This window comes from Schistocerca piceifrons, chromosome 4 (assembly GCF_021461385.2).
Source record: "Schistocerca piceifrons isolate TAMUIC-IGC-003096 chromosome 4, iqSchPice1.1, whole genome shotgun sequence".
NCBI lineage: Eukaryota > Metazoa > Arthropoda > Insecta > Orthoptera > Acrididae > Schistocerca > Schistocerca piceifrons.
Window position 1 is genome coordinate 495914002 of NC_060141.1, and position 16370 is coordinate 495930371.

General features: G+C 36.6%; 1 protein-coding gene across 1 annotated transcript in view; it reads left to right on the forward strand.

The window, feature by feature from the left end:
* Positions 1-16370, forward strand: part of LOC124795944 (calcium/calmodulin-dependent 3',5'-cyclic nucleotide phosphodiesterase 1-like) — a 346486-nt gene that overhangs the window by 289798 nt on the left and 40318 nt on the right. The window contains exons 5-8 of the mRNA XM_047260024.1: positions 1269-1409; positions 7514-7683; positions 8730-8891; positions 13632-13834. Coding sequence (XP_047115980.1) covers positions 1269-1409; positions 7514-7683; positions 8730-8891; positions 13632-13834 — 676 coding nt within the window. The remainder of the gene's footprint in view (positions 1-1268; positions 1410-7513; positions 7684-8729; positions 8892-13631; positions 13835-16370) is intronic.

A 16370-nucleotide genomic window follows, 5' to 3' on the forward strand; every position in this document is an offset into this window, starting at 1 on the left:
CTGAATTTTAGCCATACATTACTATTTTTATATGTTAATAGAAAATTTCATCTTATTAGTCATTAGATTTCATACAAAACATTTGTGTTACCCATATTGGAATATTGCTCAAATACTTGGGCTCTTTATAAGCTTGGATTATTGCAGGAAGTTGAGTATATACATAGAAGTGCTGCGCAAATGCTTACAGGCTTGTTTGTCTTGTGGATGGGCTCACCCAGAAATAATCTTCCAATCCACATCTATCTTTGAATGAAATGAGGAAAAGTTATTGATTTATGACTAAAATTTATGATTAAATGTTGTTCACATTGCGCCAACACTGAAATTGTTAGAGATGGAACACAAATTCAGTTGGATAAGAATGTGGCACAAAATAAGTTGTGACACAACAGAATCTCAACTGACAGATTCCTACACTTGTACTAGAAAATTCCAAGAAGTGCTATTGAGAACTATCTATTAACATACATATTACAGCCTCTCCATTTTCCCATTCGAACACCGTTATGATAAAATTAGACATAACAACTAACCCACAAGTAACCTTTCTTCCTACAGCTTTATTTGAATGGAAAAAAGGACAACTTGTTAGTTGGTGACTAAAGTTTATGATTTAATATTGTGCTAATACTGAAGCCATTAGAAACAAAACACAAATGTAGTTGTATAAGGGTGTTGAATAAAATAAGCTATGACTTGGTTTGAGGGAACCCTAGTATATTGTATAATGAAAGCACCTCTGCCATACAATTTGAAGTGCTGTGCAAATTATAGATGTATGTAGAGGGCATGAAATAAAACTGTTTGGTGTGAATAATTTTCATCTACTTTACAGTTATTTTATATGATTTTTCTACTGTAAACTTAGAATATTTGGTCAAAAAGTATGTACTATTACCAAAGTCACTGTTCTTACTTGATTGTTTGTTGATATTTTTTAGAAAATCAGTTGTTTAAGTATAAAAACCAGAGAGTTCCTGTACCATTTCTGCAGTATGAATTTATCATTATATTTATTTTCACCTACTGTGACAAACAGTGAATTCTTTTTTTGAGATAAGAAGTTTAGCAAATCACATTCTTTGTATCATGTTCCATTAATTATAAACACTCAGGTCTTTGAAACTTCACCAAGAGTACCCATGTTATACATTTTGGCATCTAACCGCAGTTATTTATATTTGAAGAATATTCTATATCGTTCTCACAACTATGATGAATTTCCTTTATAGTCATTAATTTATATTCTATTTAATATCTTTCAGGTTCCACCTTCCACACTGGAGGCATTTCTTACACGAATAGAGGAAGGTTATTGTCGTTACCGAAATCCATATCATAACAACCTACATGCAGCTGATGTGGCACAGACCGTCCACTATATGTTGTGCCAAACAGGGCTCATGGTAAGATTTTATCAGTTCTTTTATGCAAATCACATTTTATTTTTTGAAGGGATGTATCAACCAATATATTCAAATGTAGTGACTTTTCATTAAACAGAATTTCTTCCTTATTTATTAAAGTCTTTAAAAAGTTGTACATGCTATTTTTCTGTTTTAAATGTTGTTCCTAATTACATTACTTTCCACACATTTAACAGAAAATTTGTCTTCTTCTTTATTATTATTTTTTATTGTTATGAGTTGAAGAGGACTCAGTTGTAATCTGTGTTTCTTATGAGTTAAAGTGGACTCAATTGTAATCATTGATAAATGAGTCATAACAATATGTAGATGTTAATTGTTCCATTTGCAGTATTACTCCAATATCAAAATATTGAGGATTTAAAATATGTGTTTCATGTCTGTGTGATTACAGTCACAAATAACTAAAAGACCAGATTACTACTTTTTTGTTGTTTTAAAAATATGCTCTATAATTCCACCCCCTCCCTCTTGTAAATATTGCCTACATCTCTCACTTGGGAGAAGATAAGGAACTAATCTGTTGTGCCAAAAAAGATGATTATGCCCTCTAACAGTGACTTGTGTGATGATTTTTATCATTTTTTCATATACTTAACATTTGTTTTTAATGTAGGTCTATTCAAGTAAGATTATTGTTTTTATTGGTTTTTGCTAGTAGGACATATTTTCAGCATTCACAGTCAGATTGCATTTTTTCATAATAATTGGCCCATTCCATAGTACAAAAATAATAACAAACAGAGTGTTAAATTGCTGTAGTCATTAACAAACAAAATACTGCATTTCATGTCAACACAAGTTTGTTTTGCTCAATGATATTTTACAGTTGCATTTTTTATCAACAAAATCTGTTCCATAACATTACTCTGTATGTGTAGTTGAAGATTTTCAGAGCAAAGCTCCGCAGTGAATGATTCTTAGTTTTATTGTCAATTCTCAAGACATTCATGATGTTTCAGTAAACACAATGACAAACTGAAGATTGACACAGAAATCCAAGAAGATTTTACTACAGTGCTGAATAATGTTAATTGCCAGTTGCAAATATGTAATTTAAATGTAAATTTAAAGTTGTGAATCAGATTACTCATTTGACACTACAACTTTGACCTGAGAGACTCGGTGGCATTGCCTCAGGTGCTGAATACTTCCTCATACAAAGACCATTCCCAAATGTTTCTTTGTTCTGTAATTTGTGCAGACACTGGAAGAGTTGAAATTAGTTATCTATAATATTTACACTTTTTAGATTCATTTTTGATGTATTTGCATTGTACATAAACAAAAACACGTAAGTTACAGTTGTGATATATTCACAGTTTCACTCATAACAAGACGATTTACTGCTGGAGTTGTTTGTGGCATATTTTGAAGCCCACATATCCACAGTGAATCAAATGATATTTCTTACAATAAGAATTTGTTTCTGAACATCATTTTTACACTTCTTGTACTTTTACCACTTATATGGTAAATACATTGACCCAGCGAGTCTTGTATGGCATTCTTGATGTTTGCCCCCCTCTGCTTTCTTTTGATTGATGTCAAAGGTTTCAGTAATTTCTCCAGTTAGATTGAATGAGTGTTTCATACTCCATTTTTCTCTTATATATTCAGAATATTAAAGATGGGTTAACATCGCCACATCCGAAAACTGGAAGAATAATTTTCTATACTACGTAGAAAATTCCTTATACTTTCCACTGTTTTGATGAACATATCACTTTGATTGAGTATTCCCATTGACTTGTTAGAATCAGTTACCATACATGGTTTTAATTTCAGGTCATTAGTGATTGTGAAGACCAAGAAAAAGCATGTATGGATCATAAATTTTTAAAAAAATCTGATCCTTCCAAATTTGTCTCTGTTCCAAAAATAAACATTACTTCAGGAGCACTCTCCATCAAAATCTGGTAAAGTCAGGTGAACATACAAACAAATGCTATTAATGACAGGGAAATTGAAGAAAGGAAAAATGACATTCCAGTCATAAATATTAGAGAAACTAATCAGTCTGAAATGGCGGGATGAGAAGCATCTTTGTATGCTGTCAATATTTCACAAAGTTGATATGTTCATTGGAGGTCAGCAGCTTTTTGTTCACTATGGTGATTCATAGGTAGTATTCCAATATAATGAACTTTGTATTTCACTGCAGCTGAATAGCAAACAAGCCAACATCTCTAAACTTCTATAGAAGTTGAACGCACTAGGAACATGTTGCCTATGAACTGGAGTATCAATCAACTACGTTCAGGACATATCCCCCAAAAAATATATCCCCCTAGTGTCAAGAGGTAAATGACAAAATTCACTAACCATATCATGAAAATAATTATGTACCGAGAAGGTGGAGGATCACTCACCTGAAACCTTTGGCAAGCACAGGAAGTGATTAGCACATTAAAGCAGGAAAAGTATTTACTGTATGAAGTCTGTAAACATTTAGTGACACTCTCGTATGATTACTGAAATGAAAAGCTTCAGTTGACAGCAACATTGTAGTTTCATTCATAAAGCTGGTATGACTCAATTTCAAACCATTCTCAAATGTATTAACTTGTGAATAAACTCATAATTAAGTCAAAGCCACTGCTTTGAGTAAAACTACTAAATAAATGGCAGGTTGAGGCTGATCTAAATAAATATGAAATCAACCATTGAAATTAAATGACTCTCTTGAGCAAGGCAGTATTGAGCTCCAGTGTCTTCATAGAACACCACATTGGATACAAAATGTAATCCACTCGTTTGCTAGGTATAGGAGTTCTTAACAATAATATGTGAAAGACTGCCCATATTTGCTGCACTTGGACCAGTTGTTTTAGTCCTCTACAAAAGAGATGTAAACAGATTCTTGGGTAGTGCCATACATGGCCTTGTCATTTGGCGGGCCACAGAAATTAGATAATGGTATGGAGACATTCCTACAATGTATTTTCTGCATCTGAGCAACATTGTCTGCTTGTAAAATGGTCCTAGAAGGCTGGTCTGAGATGCTAAACCTGTGGCTATCATATAAGATGCCCATTGTACTGATGTTTCATTATCTTTTGTGTCACTAGTAGGTATGACAGCATGATGTGTGCAATCCCAAGCCAGTCAAGTGTGTTTGTATCAGTAGTAATACATGCTACCTTGGGTCCACATCATTAATGTTGATATGCAACAGAATTTTGGAACATATATTGATTTCAAGCATTATGAATTACCTCAAAGAAAATGATCAACATGGATTTAAAAAACGTCATTCTTGTGAAACACAACTAGCTCTTTGCTCACACAAAATGTTGAGTGCTATTGACAAGGAATTTCAAACAGATTCCATATTTCTAGATTTCCAGAAGGCTTTTGACACTACCACACAAGCAGCTTGCAGTGAAATTGCATGCTTATGGAATATCATCTCAGTTAAGTGACTAGATTCATGATTTCCTGTCAGAGGTCACAGTTCGTAGTAATTTACGGAAAGCCATAGAGTAAAACAGAAGTGATTTCTGGCATTTGCCAAGGTAGTGTTAGAGGCCCTTTGCTGTTTGTCATCTGCATAAACAATTTAGGAGACAATCCAAGCAGCTGTCTTAGGTTGTTTGCAGATGACACTATTGTTTATCACTAGTAAAGTCATCAGAAGATCAAAACAAGTTGCAAAATGATTTAGAAAAGGTATCTTTATGGGTTGAAAATTGGCATTTGACTCTAAATAGTGAAAAGTGTGAGGTCATCCACATGAGTGCTAAAAGAAATCTATTAAACTTTGGTTACACAATAAATCAGTCAAATCTAAAGACCGTAAATTCAACTAAATACCAAGGAATTACAATTACAAACAGCTTCAATTGGAAGGAACACATAGAAAATGTTGTGGGGAGGGCTAACTAAAGACTGCGTTTTATTGGCAGGACACTTATGAAATGTAAGAGATCTACTGAAGAGACTGCCTATGCTATGCTTGTCCGTCCTCTTTTAGAACACTGCTGCACAGTATGGGATCCTTGCCAGGTAGGATTGATGAAGTACATTGAGAAAGTTCAAAGAAGGGCAGCAAGGTTTGTATTATAGGGAAGAGAGGGTCACTGAAATGATACAGAATTTGGAGTGCAAATCATTAAAACAAAGGCATGTTACGTTGTGGTGGAATCTTCTCATGAATTTTCAATCACCAATTTTCTCCTCCAAATATGAAAATATTTTTTTGATATGACCTATACAGGGAGAAACAATCACCAGAATAAAATAAGGGAAATCAGAGCTCGCACCGAAAGATATAGGTGTTCATTGTTTCCGTATGCTGTACGAGATTGGAATAATAGACAGTTTTTGTGAAGGTGCTTTGATGAACTCTCTGACAGGCACGTAAATATTATTTGCAGCATATCCATGTAGATGTAGGTGTAGAAAACACTGGATTGAGCTATTCACAGTAAGACTTCCCACACTGCATACAGGGATCATCATTGTCCAAATAAACCCTGTTTTCTTCACCATATCTGATTCCAGGTTGTCACCATGCACTGAACCCGTTCACAGCAGCTCAACAGTGAAAGTCAGTAGTAGGTGGTTCTCAACAGTAGGAGACATCTTGAGACACCAACTTTCCTTTCATGAGATATCTGATGACAGCGTGACATTTAATTGTATTTTGACCTGTGCTTGGGTAATGGATAATGAAGTTGTTTGACCTACTGGATCTCATGAAAAAACTAGAATGTTCCTTCTTTAGATTATCTGGGAACGATATCTAGACCTGGCCTCAAATTATTCATGTCTTATAGTTTACTGAGTCTTTCGTGAGATTTTTTATGTACACCTTTTACTTGCATTCTATAATTTTCATATACTTCAGACATTAATATGATATTTTATAGTTGATTCGTCTCTACTATGCATGTACCTTCATAAATGAAGATTGTAGATTGTATCTGTAGTTATAAATGTAGAAGCAGAATTGATTCACCATTTAATATTCAGCAAATGAAAACTAAAGGATATATTGCTATTTGTCTTATAGAGGATACGTTGAGTTGCGGACAGGCACAACAAAAAAACTGCTATACATCTGAGCTTTTGGCCAAAAGGCCTTCTTCAAAAGTAGAAAACACACACATATTCTCACAAGAACAACTAATACACACATGACCACTGTCTCTGACCACTGAGATTGAAATACATACAGCAACTGCCAGCAATCGGTGGCTGGAGACAGTGGTTTTGTGTGTGTGTGTGTGTGTGAGAGAGAGAGAGAGAGAGAGAGAGAGAGAGAGAGAGAGAGAATGTGTGTGTGTGTGTGTGTGTGTGTGTGTGTGTGTGTGTGTGTTTGGCGAAGAGCTCAAATGTGTAACAGTCTTTTGTTGTGCCTATCTGCAACTCAGTGTTCCCTCTACATGGTGAGTAGCAATCTGTCCCTTTCATAATATTGTCATTATTCCATCCTAGATAAACAGTAAGATATCCTATGCATGTCTGAAAATTAGAGAATGCAAGTAAAGGGTATATATAAAATGTATACTCTGTGTAGATATATGGCTTCAGAAACCCTGGCTATTGAATATTTGAAATGACACTAAAACAATAGATTTGAGGCTGATACTGGCGCTCCATGTATTACACAGTGTGGCCATCATTATGTCTCTGATTGTAAAAAAACATCTTTGTAATGAACAAGATATAGATCTCTTTGCCTTCTCATGCTCATGTTTTAATTCTGGTTAAACTTCCTTTAACATTGATAGACACGGTGAACAAACAAGTTACTTGTAATATAGGAGAAATTAAGACAATACAAAACATAATATTAATAAGTTAGTCAAGTATTCGTTCTTAAAGCCATCATCATCTACATTGCTGGAGTTCTGTCCCAGTTAATGGAAGCAGCAACTCCAGGATCAGACTTACAGCTGTGGTGTAAATAGAATATTTGTTATACTTCTGGTTATAACTCCATTCTATTTTCATCCTGCTCTCATGTTTGCTTGTATTACTTTTTTCTATCTCACTATTACTTCATGTACAACAGCTATATTTTTTCACTAAAGTTAAGTATTTTTATATCTTTCAGTGCATATCTTCTGTTTCAGAACTGGCTAACAGATCTGGAGATCTTTGCAACCCTTGTTGCAGCTTTAATTCATGACTATGAACATACAGGTACAACCAACAACTTCCATGTCATGTCAGGCACAGAGACAGCGTTATTATATAATGATCGTGCTGTCCTAGAAAATCATCATATAAGTGCCTCTTTTAGGTATGAAACAATTATAAATTCATATTTATAATGCTTTTCAAAAAATATATTATATATAAATCATAAATGAGTAGAAGAATTGCTTTTCATTTTGTAGAAACTACTGAATTCGCTCCATTGTGTATTTCGCTATTGGAATTTAATGTGGATAATGAAACTGGGTGATGAGGCTTATGGCAAAAGGGGATGGTTCTATAGTGCAACACAATACTAAGCATTAATAATTTTGATGAATGTAGCATATATTTTTCCCAGTCATCTGATAAATAAAACAGAGAAAACTGTTATGTCACACACTTCAAAGCTAATTACACTTTTACATTACTAAATATACAGACCTGGAGACATAAATATTGATCTTGAGAGAAGTAGCACAAAATCAACAGAAAGACCAAGAAAGGAATGACAAAGGAACTCAATGGATCAAATGGCTCTAAGCACTATGGGACTTAACATCTGAGGTCATCAGTCCCCTAGGACTTAGAACTACTTAAACCTAACTAACCTAAGGACATCACACACATCCATGCCCAAGGCAGGATTCGAACCTGCGACTGTAGTGGTCGCGTAGTTCCAGACTGAAGCGCCTAGAACCGCTCAGCCACTCCGGCCGGCAGGTACTCAATGTAACAGAAAGATTATGAAGTTCTTTACCACTCTGAGTCTATCAACATTGACGGTTGTGGAGTTGATTTGGCAGAAGGCACTAACACAGCTAAATCTTGAGTTACTTTTAAAAAATCTGGGCCCATAGTCACCTCTGACTACTGGTGTATATGTTATTTGTATTTCCTGATCTACAGTTCTGAATTAATTGTTTTCCTTTATTATAATAATTATACATTGTTGATTTCTAATTTTCTCTTAGAATTGCAAAGGAGAATAGATTTTTTTCTTAATCTGAGAAACAGTTATCAATTAACAAAAAAGTAATACTTTGTATTTGCCAGACAGGAAAATTTCTCCAGTTTAATGTTCAGCTTTATACCTTTTACAGTTGTGTATTTATTGAAGAGAACTTACCCATTTTCTTTTCTGTTTTAAAGGGTGATGCGGGATGAGGAATGTAACATCCTCCAAAATCTGTCACGTGAAGAGTTTCGGGAGTTCCGCACTCTTGTTATTGATATGGTTTTAGCAACAGACATGAGTTTCCATTTTCAGCAGCTGAAAAACATGAGGAATCTCCTGACACTCGCTGAGGCCAGGTAAGGTTCATTAATTTCAAATGTTATTTGTGTCAGTATGTTGCAAATGGATTTTAAGAAATTATTTTTGTGTTTTATTTGTGATAGTTTTATTTTTATTCACAATGATTTGTAGTCTCTATCATTTTTATCTTACAGTAATGAAAGACTGATGTCTATACAGCAGATAAGATAAGACTTTATGTAATAGCCATGACTGATAGTTGCATTCACATGCAGGGACCATGTTATTTCCTGGTATACAGAGCTCCACAAATGTTTGCCCATGCCTTTCTTGGTTTTTCTCATAAATCATATGGTACTCATACATTCCTTGATACCTAACAGTATGTCACACCTATTTATTCTTCCATAGACTTGCATAGATCGTCATGGGTTAAACCTTTTACCAAAGGGCCTAAGTTTTAAATACTACTGCTAAATCTAGTATTCATATTTAAGACACTAATGACTATAAATTACAAAGACATCCACAATAGGCTCTCCACATACCTACTCTGATTACTGGCAAGTGCCAGACCCCTCTTGATTTTTCAGGCTGTTGGAGATGCCTAAATGAAAACTGTTATATTAACAGTGTAACATGTATCTCTTGTATGAATGTTTTGATATTCAGCATTTGAGAAATTTCCATTAATGCAGCTTTCAGATTGTTTGGAAATGCTAGATTATTTCTCCTTTTTTGCTAATAATGTTATAGTGCATGTTCAGTGTCTATAGGAGTACATGAATGATACAAATAATGTAAACAGTCTTCACCTTGCAGACTCACCTCCACATTTCTTCAGTAGTTTCCACATGGATACATGTCCAGCTCCAACTCTTTCAAGTTGAAATGAAGAAAGCTTTTGTCTAAGCTACAATACGTTATGTGAGAAAAAGAACGTTTTGCCAAATGTTGTGTATCCTTCACAATTACAAGCATTTCACCAAAGCCTAGAGTGAAAGTGAACTATTGAAGTCATGTGAACTTAGTCAGAAAAAATATCTATCTTTTTCTATGAAATTAGAGAGACAGCATGACAGACTAGTGCTTACCTTTGTGGTGAGTTTCGCCTCATTTTTGTAGTTGGATCCACCTCAACCTAGGGCCTATGTGACCCACCTCTCCTTTCCAAAATTTCCCAACCTATCCCTATTTTCTCGCTAAGGAAAGAACATGTTGTTGTTGTTGTTGTGGTCTTCAGTCCTGAGACTGGTTTGATGCAGCTCTCCATGCTACTCTATCCTGTGCAAGCTTTTTCATCTCCCAGTACCTACTGCAACCTACATCCTTCTGAATCTGCTTAGTGTATTCATCTCTTGGTCTCCCCCTACGATTTTTACCCTCCACGCTGCCCTCCAATACTAAATTGGTGATCCCTTGATGCCTCAGAACATGTCCTACCAACCGATCCCTTCTTCTGGTCAAGTTGTGCCACAAACTTCTCTTCTCCCCAATCCTATTCAATACTTCCTCATTAGTTATGTGATCTACCCATCTAATCTTCAGCATTCTTCTGTAGCACCACATTTCGAAAGCTTCTATTCTCTTCTTGTCCAAACTATTTATCGTCCATGCTTCACTTCCATACATGGCTACACTCCATACGAATACTTTCAGAAATGACTTCCTGACACTTAAATCAATACTGGATGTTAACAAATTTCTCTTCTTCAGAAACGCTTTCCTTGCCATTGCCAGCCTACATTTTATGTCCTCTCTACTTCGACCATCATCAGTTATTTTGCTCCCCAAATAGCAAAACTCCTTTACTACTTTAAGTGCCTCATTTCCTAATCTAATTCCCTCAGCATCACCCGACTTAATTCGACTACATTCCACTATCCTTGTTTTGCTTTTATTGATGTTCATCTTATATCCTCCTTTCAAGACACTATCCATTCCATTCAACTGCTCTTCCAACTCCTTTGCTGTCTCTGACAGAATTACAATGTCATCGGCGAACCTCAACATTTTTATTTCTTCTCCATGAATTTTAATACCCACTCCGAATTTTTCTTTTGTTTCCTTTACTGCTTGCTCAATATACAGATTGAACAACACCGGGGAGAGGCTACAACCCTGTCTTACTCCCTTCCCAACCACTGCTTCCCTTTCATGTCCCTCGACTCTTATAACTGCCATCTGGTTTCTGTACAAATTGTAAATAGCCTTTCGCTCCCTGTATTTTACCCCTGCCACCTTTAGAATTTGAAAGAGAGTATTCCAGTCAACATTGTCAAAAGCTTTCTCTAAGTCTACAAATGCTAGAAACGTAGGTTTGCCTTTCCTTAATCTTTCTTCTAAGATAAGTCGTAAGGTCAGTATTGCCTCACGTGTTCCAGTGTTTCTACGGAATCCAAACTGATCTTCCCCGAGGTTGGCTTCTACTAGTTTTTCCATTCGTCTGTAAAGAATTCGTGTTAGTATTTTGCAGCTGTGACTTATTAAGCTGATAGTTCGGTAATTTTCACATCTGTCAACACCTGCTTTCTTTGGGATTGGAATTATTATATTCTTCTTGAAGTCTGAGGGTATTTCGCCTGTTTCATACATCTTGCTCACCAGATGGTAGAGTTTTGTCAGGACTGGCTCTCCCACGGCCGTCAGTAGTTCCAATGGAATATTGTCTACTCCGGGGGCCTTGTTTCGACTCAGGTCTTTCAGTGCTCTGTCAAACTCTTCACGCAGTATCGTATCTCCCATTTCATCCTCATCTACATCCTCTTCCATTTCCATAATATTGTCCTCAAGTACATCGCCCTTGTATAGACCATCTATATACTCCTTCCACCTTTCTGCTTTCCCTTCTTTGCTTAGAACTGGGTTTCCATCTGATCTCTTGATATTCATACAAGTCGTTCTCTTATCTCCGAAGGTCTCTTTAATTTTCCTGTAGGCGGTATCTATCTTACCCCTAGTGAGATGGGCCTCTACATCCTTACATTTGTCCTCTAGCCATCCCTGCTTAGCCATTTTGCACTTCCTGTCGATCTCATTTTTGAGACGTTTGTATTCCTTTTTGCCTGTTTCACTTACTGCATTTTTATATTTTCTCCTTTCATCAATTAAATTCAGTATCTCTTCTGTTACCCAAGGATTTCTACTAGCCCTCGTCTTTTTACCTACTTGATCCTCTGCTGCCTTCACTACTTCATCCCTCAAAGCTACCCATTCTTCTTCTACTGTATTTATTTCCCCCATTCCTGTCAATTGCTCCCTTATGCTCTCCCTGAATCTCTGTACAACCTCTGGTTCTTTTAGTTTATCCAGGTCCCATCTCCTTAAATTCCCACCTTTTTGCAGTTTCTTCAGTTTTAATCTACAGGTCATAACCAATAGATTGTGGTCAGAGTCCACATCTGCCCCTGGAAATGTCTTACAATTTAAAACCTGGTTCCTAAATCTCTGTCTTACCATTATATAATATATCTGATACCTTTTAGTATCTCCAGGGTTCTTCCATGTATACAACCTTCGTTCATGATTCTTAAACCAAGTGTTAGTTATGATTATGTTGTGCTCTGTGCAAAATTCTACCAGGCGGCTTCCTCTTTCATTTCTGTCCCCCAATCCATATTCACCTACTATGTTTCCTTCTCTCCCTTTTCCTACACTCGAATTCCAGTCACCCATGACTATTAAATTTTCGTCTCCCTTCACAATCTGAATAATTTCTTTTATTTCATCATACATTTCTTCAATTTCTTCGTCATCTGCAGAGCTAGTTGGCATATAAACTTGTACTACTGTAGTAGGTGTGGGCTTCGTATCTATCTTGGCCATAATAATGCGTTCACTATGCTGTTTGTAGTAGCTTACCCGCATTCCTATTTTCCTATTCATTATTAAACCTACTCCTGCATTACCCCTATTTGATTTTGTGTTTATAACCCTGTAGTCACCTGACCAGAAGTCTTGTTCCTCCTGCCACCGAACTTCACTAATTCCCACTATATCTAACTTCAACCTATCCATTTCCCTTTTTAAATTTTCTAACCTACCTGTCCGATTAAGGGATCTGACATTCCACGCTCCGATCCGTAGAACGCCAGTTTTCTTTCTCCTGATAACGACATCCTCTTGAGTAGTCCCCGCCCGGAGATCCGAATGGGGGACTATTTTACCTCCGGAATATTTTACCCAAGAGGACGCCATCATCATGTAATCATACAGTAAAGCTGCATGCCCTCGGGAAGAATTACGGCTGTAGTTTCCCCTTGCTTTCAGCCGTTCGCAGTACCAGCACAGCAAGGCCGTTTTGGTTATTGTTACAAGGCCAGATCAGTCAATCATCCAGACTGTTGCCCTTGCAACTACTGAAAAGGCTGCTGCCCCTCTTCAGGAACCACACGTTTGTCTGGCCACTCAACAGATACCCCTCCGTTGTGGTTGCACCTACGGTACGGCTATCTGTATCGCTGAGGCACGCAAGCCTCCCCACCAACGGCAAGGTCCATGGTTCATGGGGGGGGGGGGGGGGGGGGGGGAAAGAACATACAAGTTCCAAAAATTAGGTTTAGTTTTTTTCACTTAAATAAGTGTTTCCTTCAGTAAGTACTTGAAGTTTTACTTCCTGGAGGTAAGTATTGACCACCTATTCCCTCCATATAATTTTAAAATTTTCTCAGTTGTATTTTTACTATAAGGTAATTGTTACCTGACTATCTTGTCCAAAGAAAACATATTTTCTTCCTTGCCTGTGTTTTGCTCATGTATTTTCATGAATTTTGTTTTGCATGATCATGTCTATGCAGTGTGGACAAGTCCAAGGCTCTATCACTGGTGCTTCACTGTTGTGACATATCACATCCTGCTAAGCGATGGGATCTCCACCATAGATGGACTTCTCAACTTCTTGAGGAGTTCTTCAGACAAGGAGATAAGGAACGTGAGTTAGGACTGCCATTCAGCCCTCTATGTGATCGCAACAACACACTTGTTGCTGAGTCACAGATTGGTAAGTACATAACACAGAACAAAGATTTTTAAAATGTTATATACCAAATTAAAACAAGAATGTGGCGCAGCAGCACTTCAGTTGTTATAAAGTTACTTTCTTATGTACAAATACATGGAATAAAACATGGAATTAGAGCACACAGTTTTGTGCCATTTGATGGTGAGGGACTCACCACTCTGCAAAAATTAAAGATATTTCATTCATAACATTGTGTTACCAATAATTGTAAACTAAATCAGTAAAGATCTGTTTAAAACTACACATAATTCTTTCAGGGATCCTGTAACGTTTCATGAATTTTCAGTTGCAAGGAAAATAGTCCTCAGTGAATGGTGAAATAATTTAGAAATTTGATGATAACATGTAAAATGAAAAATTAAACTATTTTATTCTCTTACATAACACTCCTCCCTTTGAAAAATTCATCACAGATTTTTCCTTTGATTATCTTCTGTGCTAAGCTCATATATCTACCTCACAATTGTACATTGTGCCTACTGCACCAATTTTGTTGTTTGTGAGAGCTGACTTACGTGGATTGTCTCTTTGTCTCCAAATTCTGTATCTTCTTAAAATTCAGTTTGTCAATCCCTTTTTTTGTTTTTATAGCATGCTACATTATCCTCTTTTCCATGTTTACAAGTTATACTTAATTTTAGAGTTTTACTAGTCTTGTGGTTTTTTAACCCATTGTTTTGGTATATTGTCAGAATCTTTGTCTTTTAAACAAAAAATTCCTGTACATTTCCTCAAAATGCACAGCCTTAAAACTAAGCTTAGACAACAACTACTTGCAGTACTGCCATATACAATGTAGTGGCCAGTAGCTACCTACCTTATCTTACAGTTATTTGCAGATTAACTATGTCTTTGAGTGCCACGCTTTCTTATTCTTACATTTCTAGAACCAACATCCTCATCCTCTTTGGCAGTTTACCATGTGTATTGGCACTTATTGATGCCATACACAGTTTACATTGTTCTATGTTCATGATAATTGACCCTTGCTATGTTGCCTTGCTTGCAACTGTCTCACTCAGCTGCTGTGGTTTTATGAATAATTACACAATGTTTCCTCTTATCCTCTTTACTTACAACATTGCAAGTATTGTCAGATTTACTCTGATCCTCAGACACACATTCCTGAAATGACTCAGTCTCATTGGCTTGATTTTTAGCCTTACAAGCATTTTTCTCCTTTCTTCTGTTCCATCCTCTCCCCCTCTGGAGAAGGTTGTGCCACACCAAATTGTGAAGAATCAGCATACTTCAGAAATTATGTATTTGACCCCTTCATTATTCATAAAATTTGCTATACAACTAACATTATCAACAGCTTCCTGTGCATTCTTGATGGCACGTACCTTAAAAACACAGTCTGCATGACACAAAAATCAGTGGCACATGCACTTCCTTGTAAATCTGACCTAGTCTTGACAGCTTCAAGACAACAACCATTATCAACCAGTGGCTTAGATACTACTGCACCTAATTCAGTATTACCCATGTTGCTGCTCTCATACCATTTACTTCTGTACAGCACTCACTCACTTTGATTGACACTTCATGTACTTCAGACTCCACATTTTCACAGGATGTTGGATCTGATACCTTTACACTACTCTCCATTACTTCCACGATGCTAATACTTTGCATATCAAGTAAAATTACAGCAACTTCCACAGCCTTTCATTACTAACATCTTATTGCTTTGTCTAGTCCACTACAAATGTTCTTCAGCCATAATTGTTCCTGATTCCTCCTCTCAGATTCCTCTCTATCTCGTCTTTGCCCCCTCTCTGTAATAATGTTATTCCTCATGTCACGATTTTCAAGAAACCAGTCCTCACAACTCTCTCTCTCTCTCTCTCTCTCTCTCTCTCTCTCTCTTCGCCAGTGCTCTATAACTGCACAATCTGCACCTATAGCCTTTACTGTGTTAAGCATATCCCTAGTGCTTGTGATCTGCTACGCATTGCTCTCCTGAAAATGAGCTACTGGTGCTGATAAAATCCTCAATGTTTCCTCCATGGCAGCACCGTGTGGAATCGATGATGACGTGTTTGACCTGATACTACAAAATCCAACAAAACAGAGAGACATAAAATAATGATGCATACACTTAAATACACTACTATCATACACTTACTACAACATAATGTTCCGCCAGAATAGCTACTCAGGAATATCATTTACCCATACTTAAAGATAATGAATGAGCTAGACTCACAATAAAACACAGTGCCCCTTGAAAACAATACATATTGATAGACACCATCTTTGATCATTATTTGCACTCACTTCCTTTATAAAATACATATCAATACAGCTGGACACACAGAAAAAAACCCTCATTGCATCCCTATGGTCCTTATAGTCAAACAAGAGCACAAAAATAGATACTGCACTCTCCATACCATGTGTTGATGAAACTGCAACCCTGCTGTAGTTGAGCAGTCTTCCTAGGAATGGCAGCAGTCAGCATGGTTCCACTGTTGCCAAAGTCCTGAGGTGATAGCCAATTCTGACACCA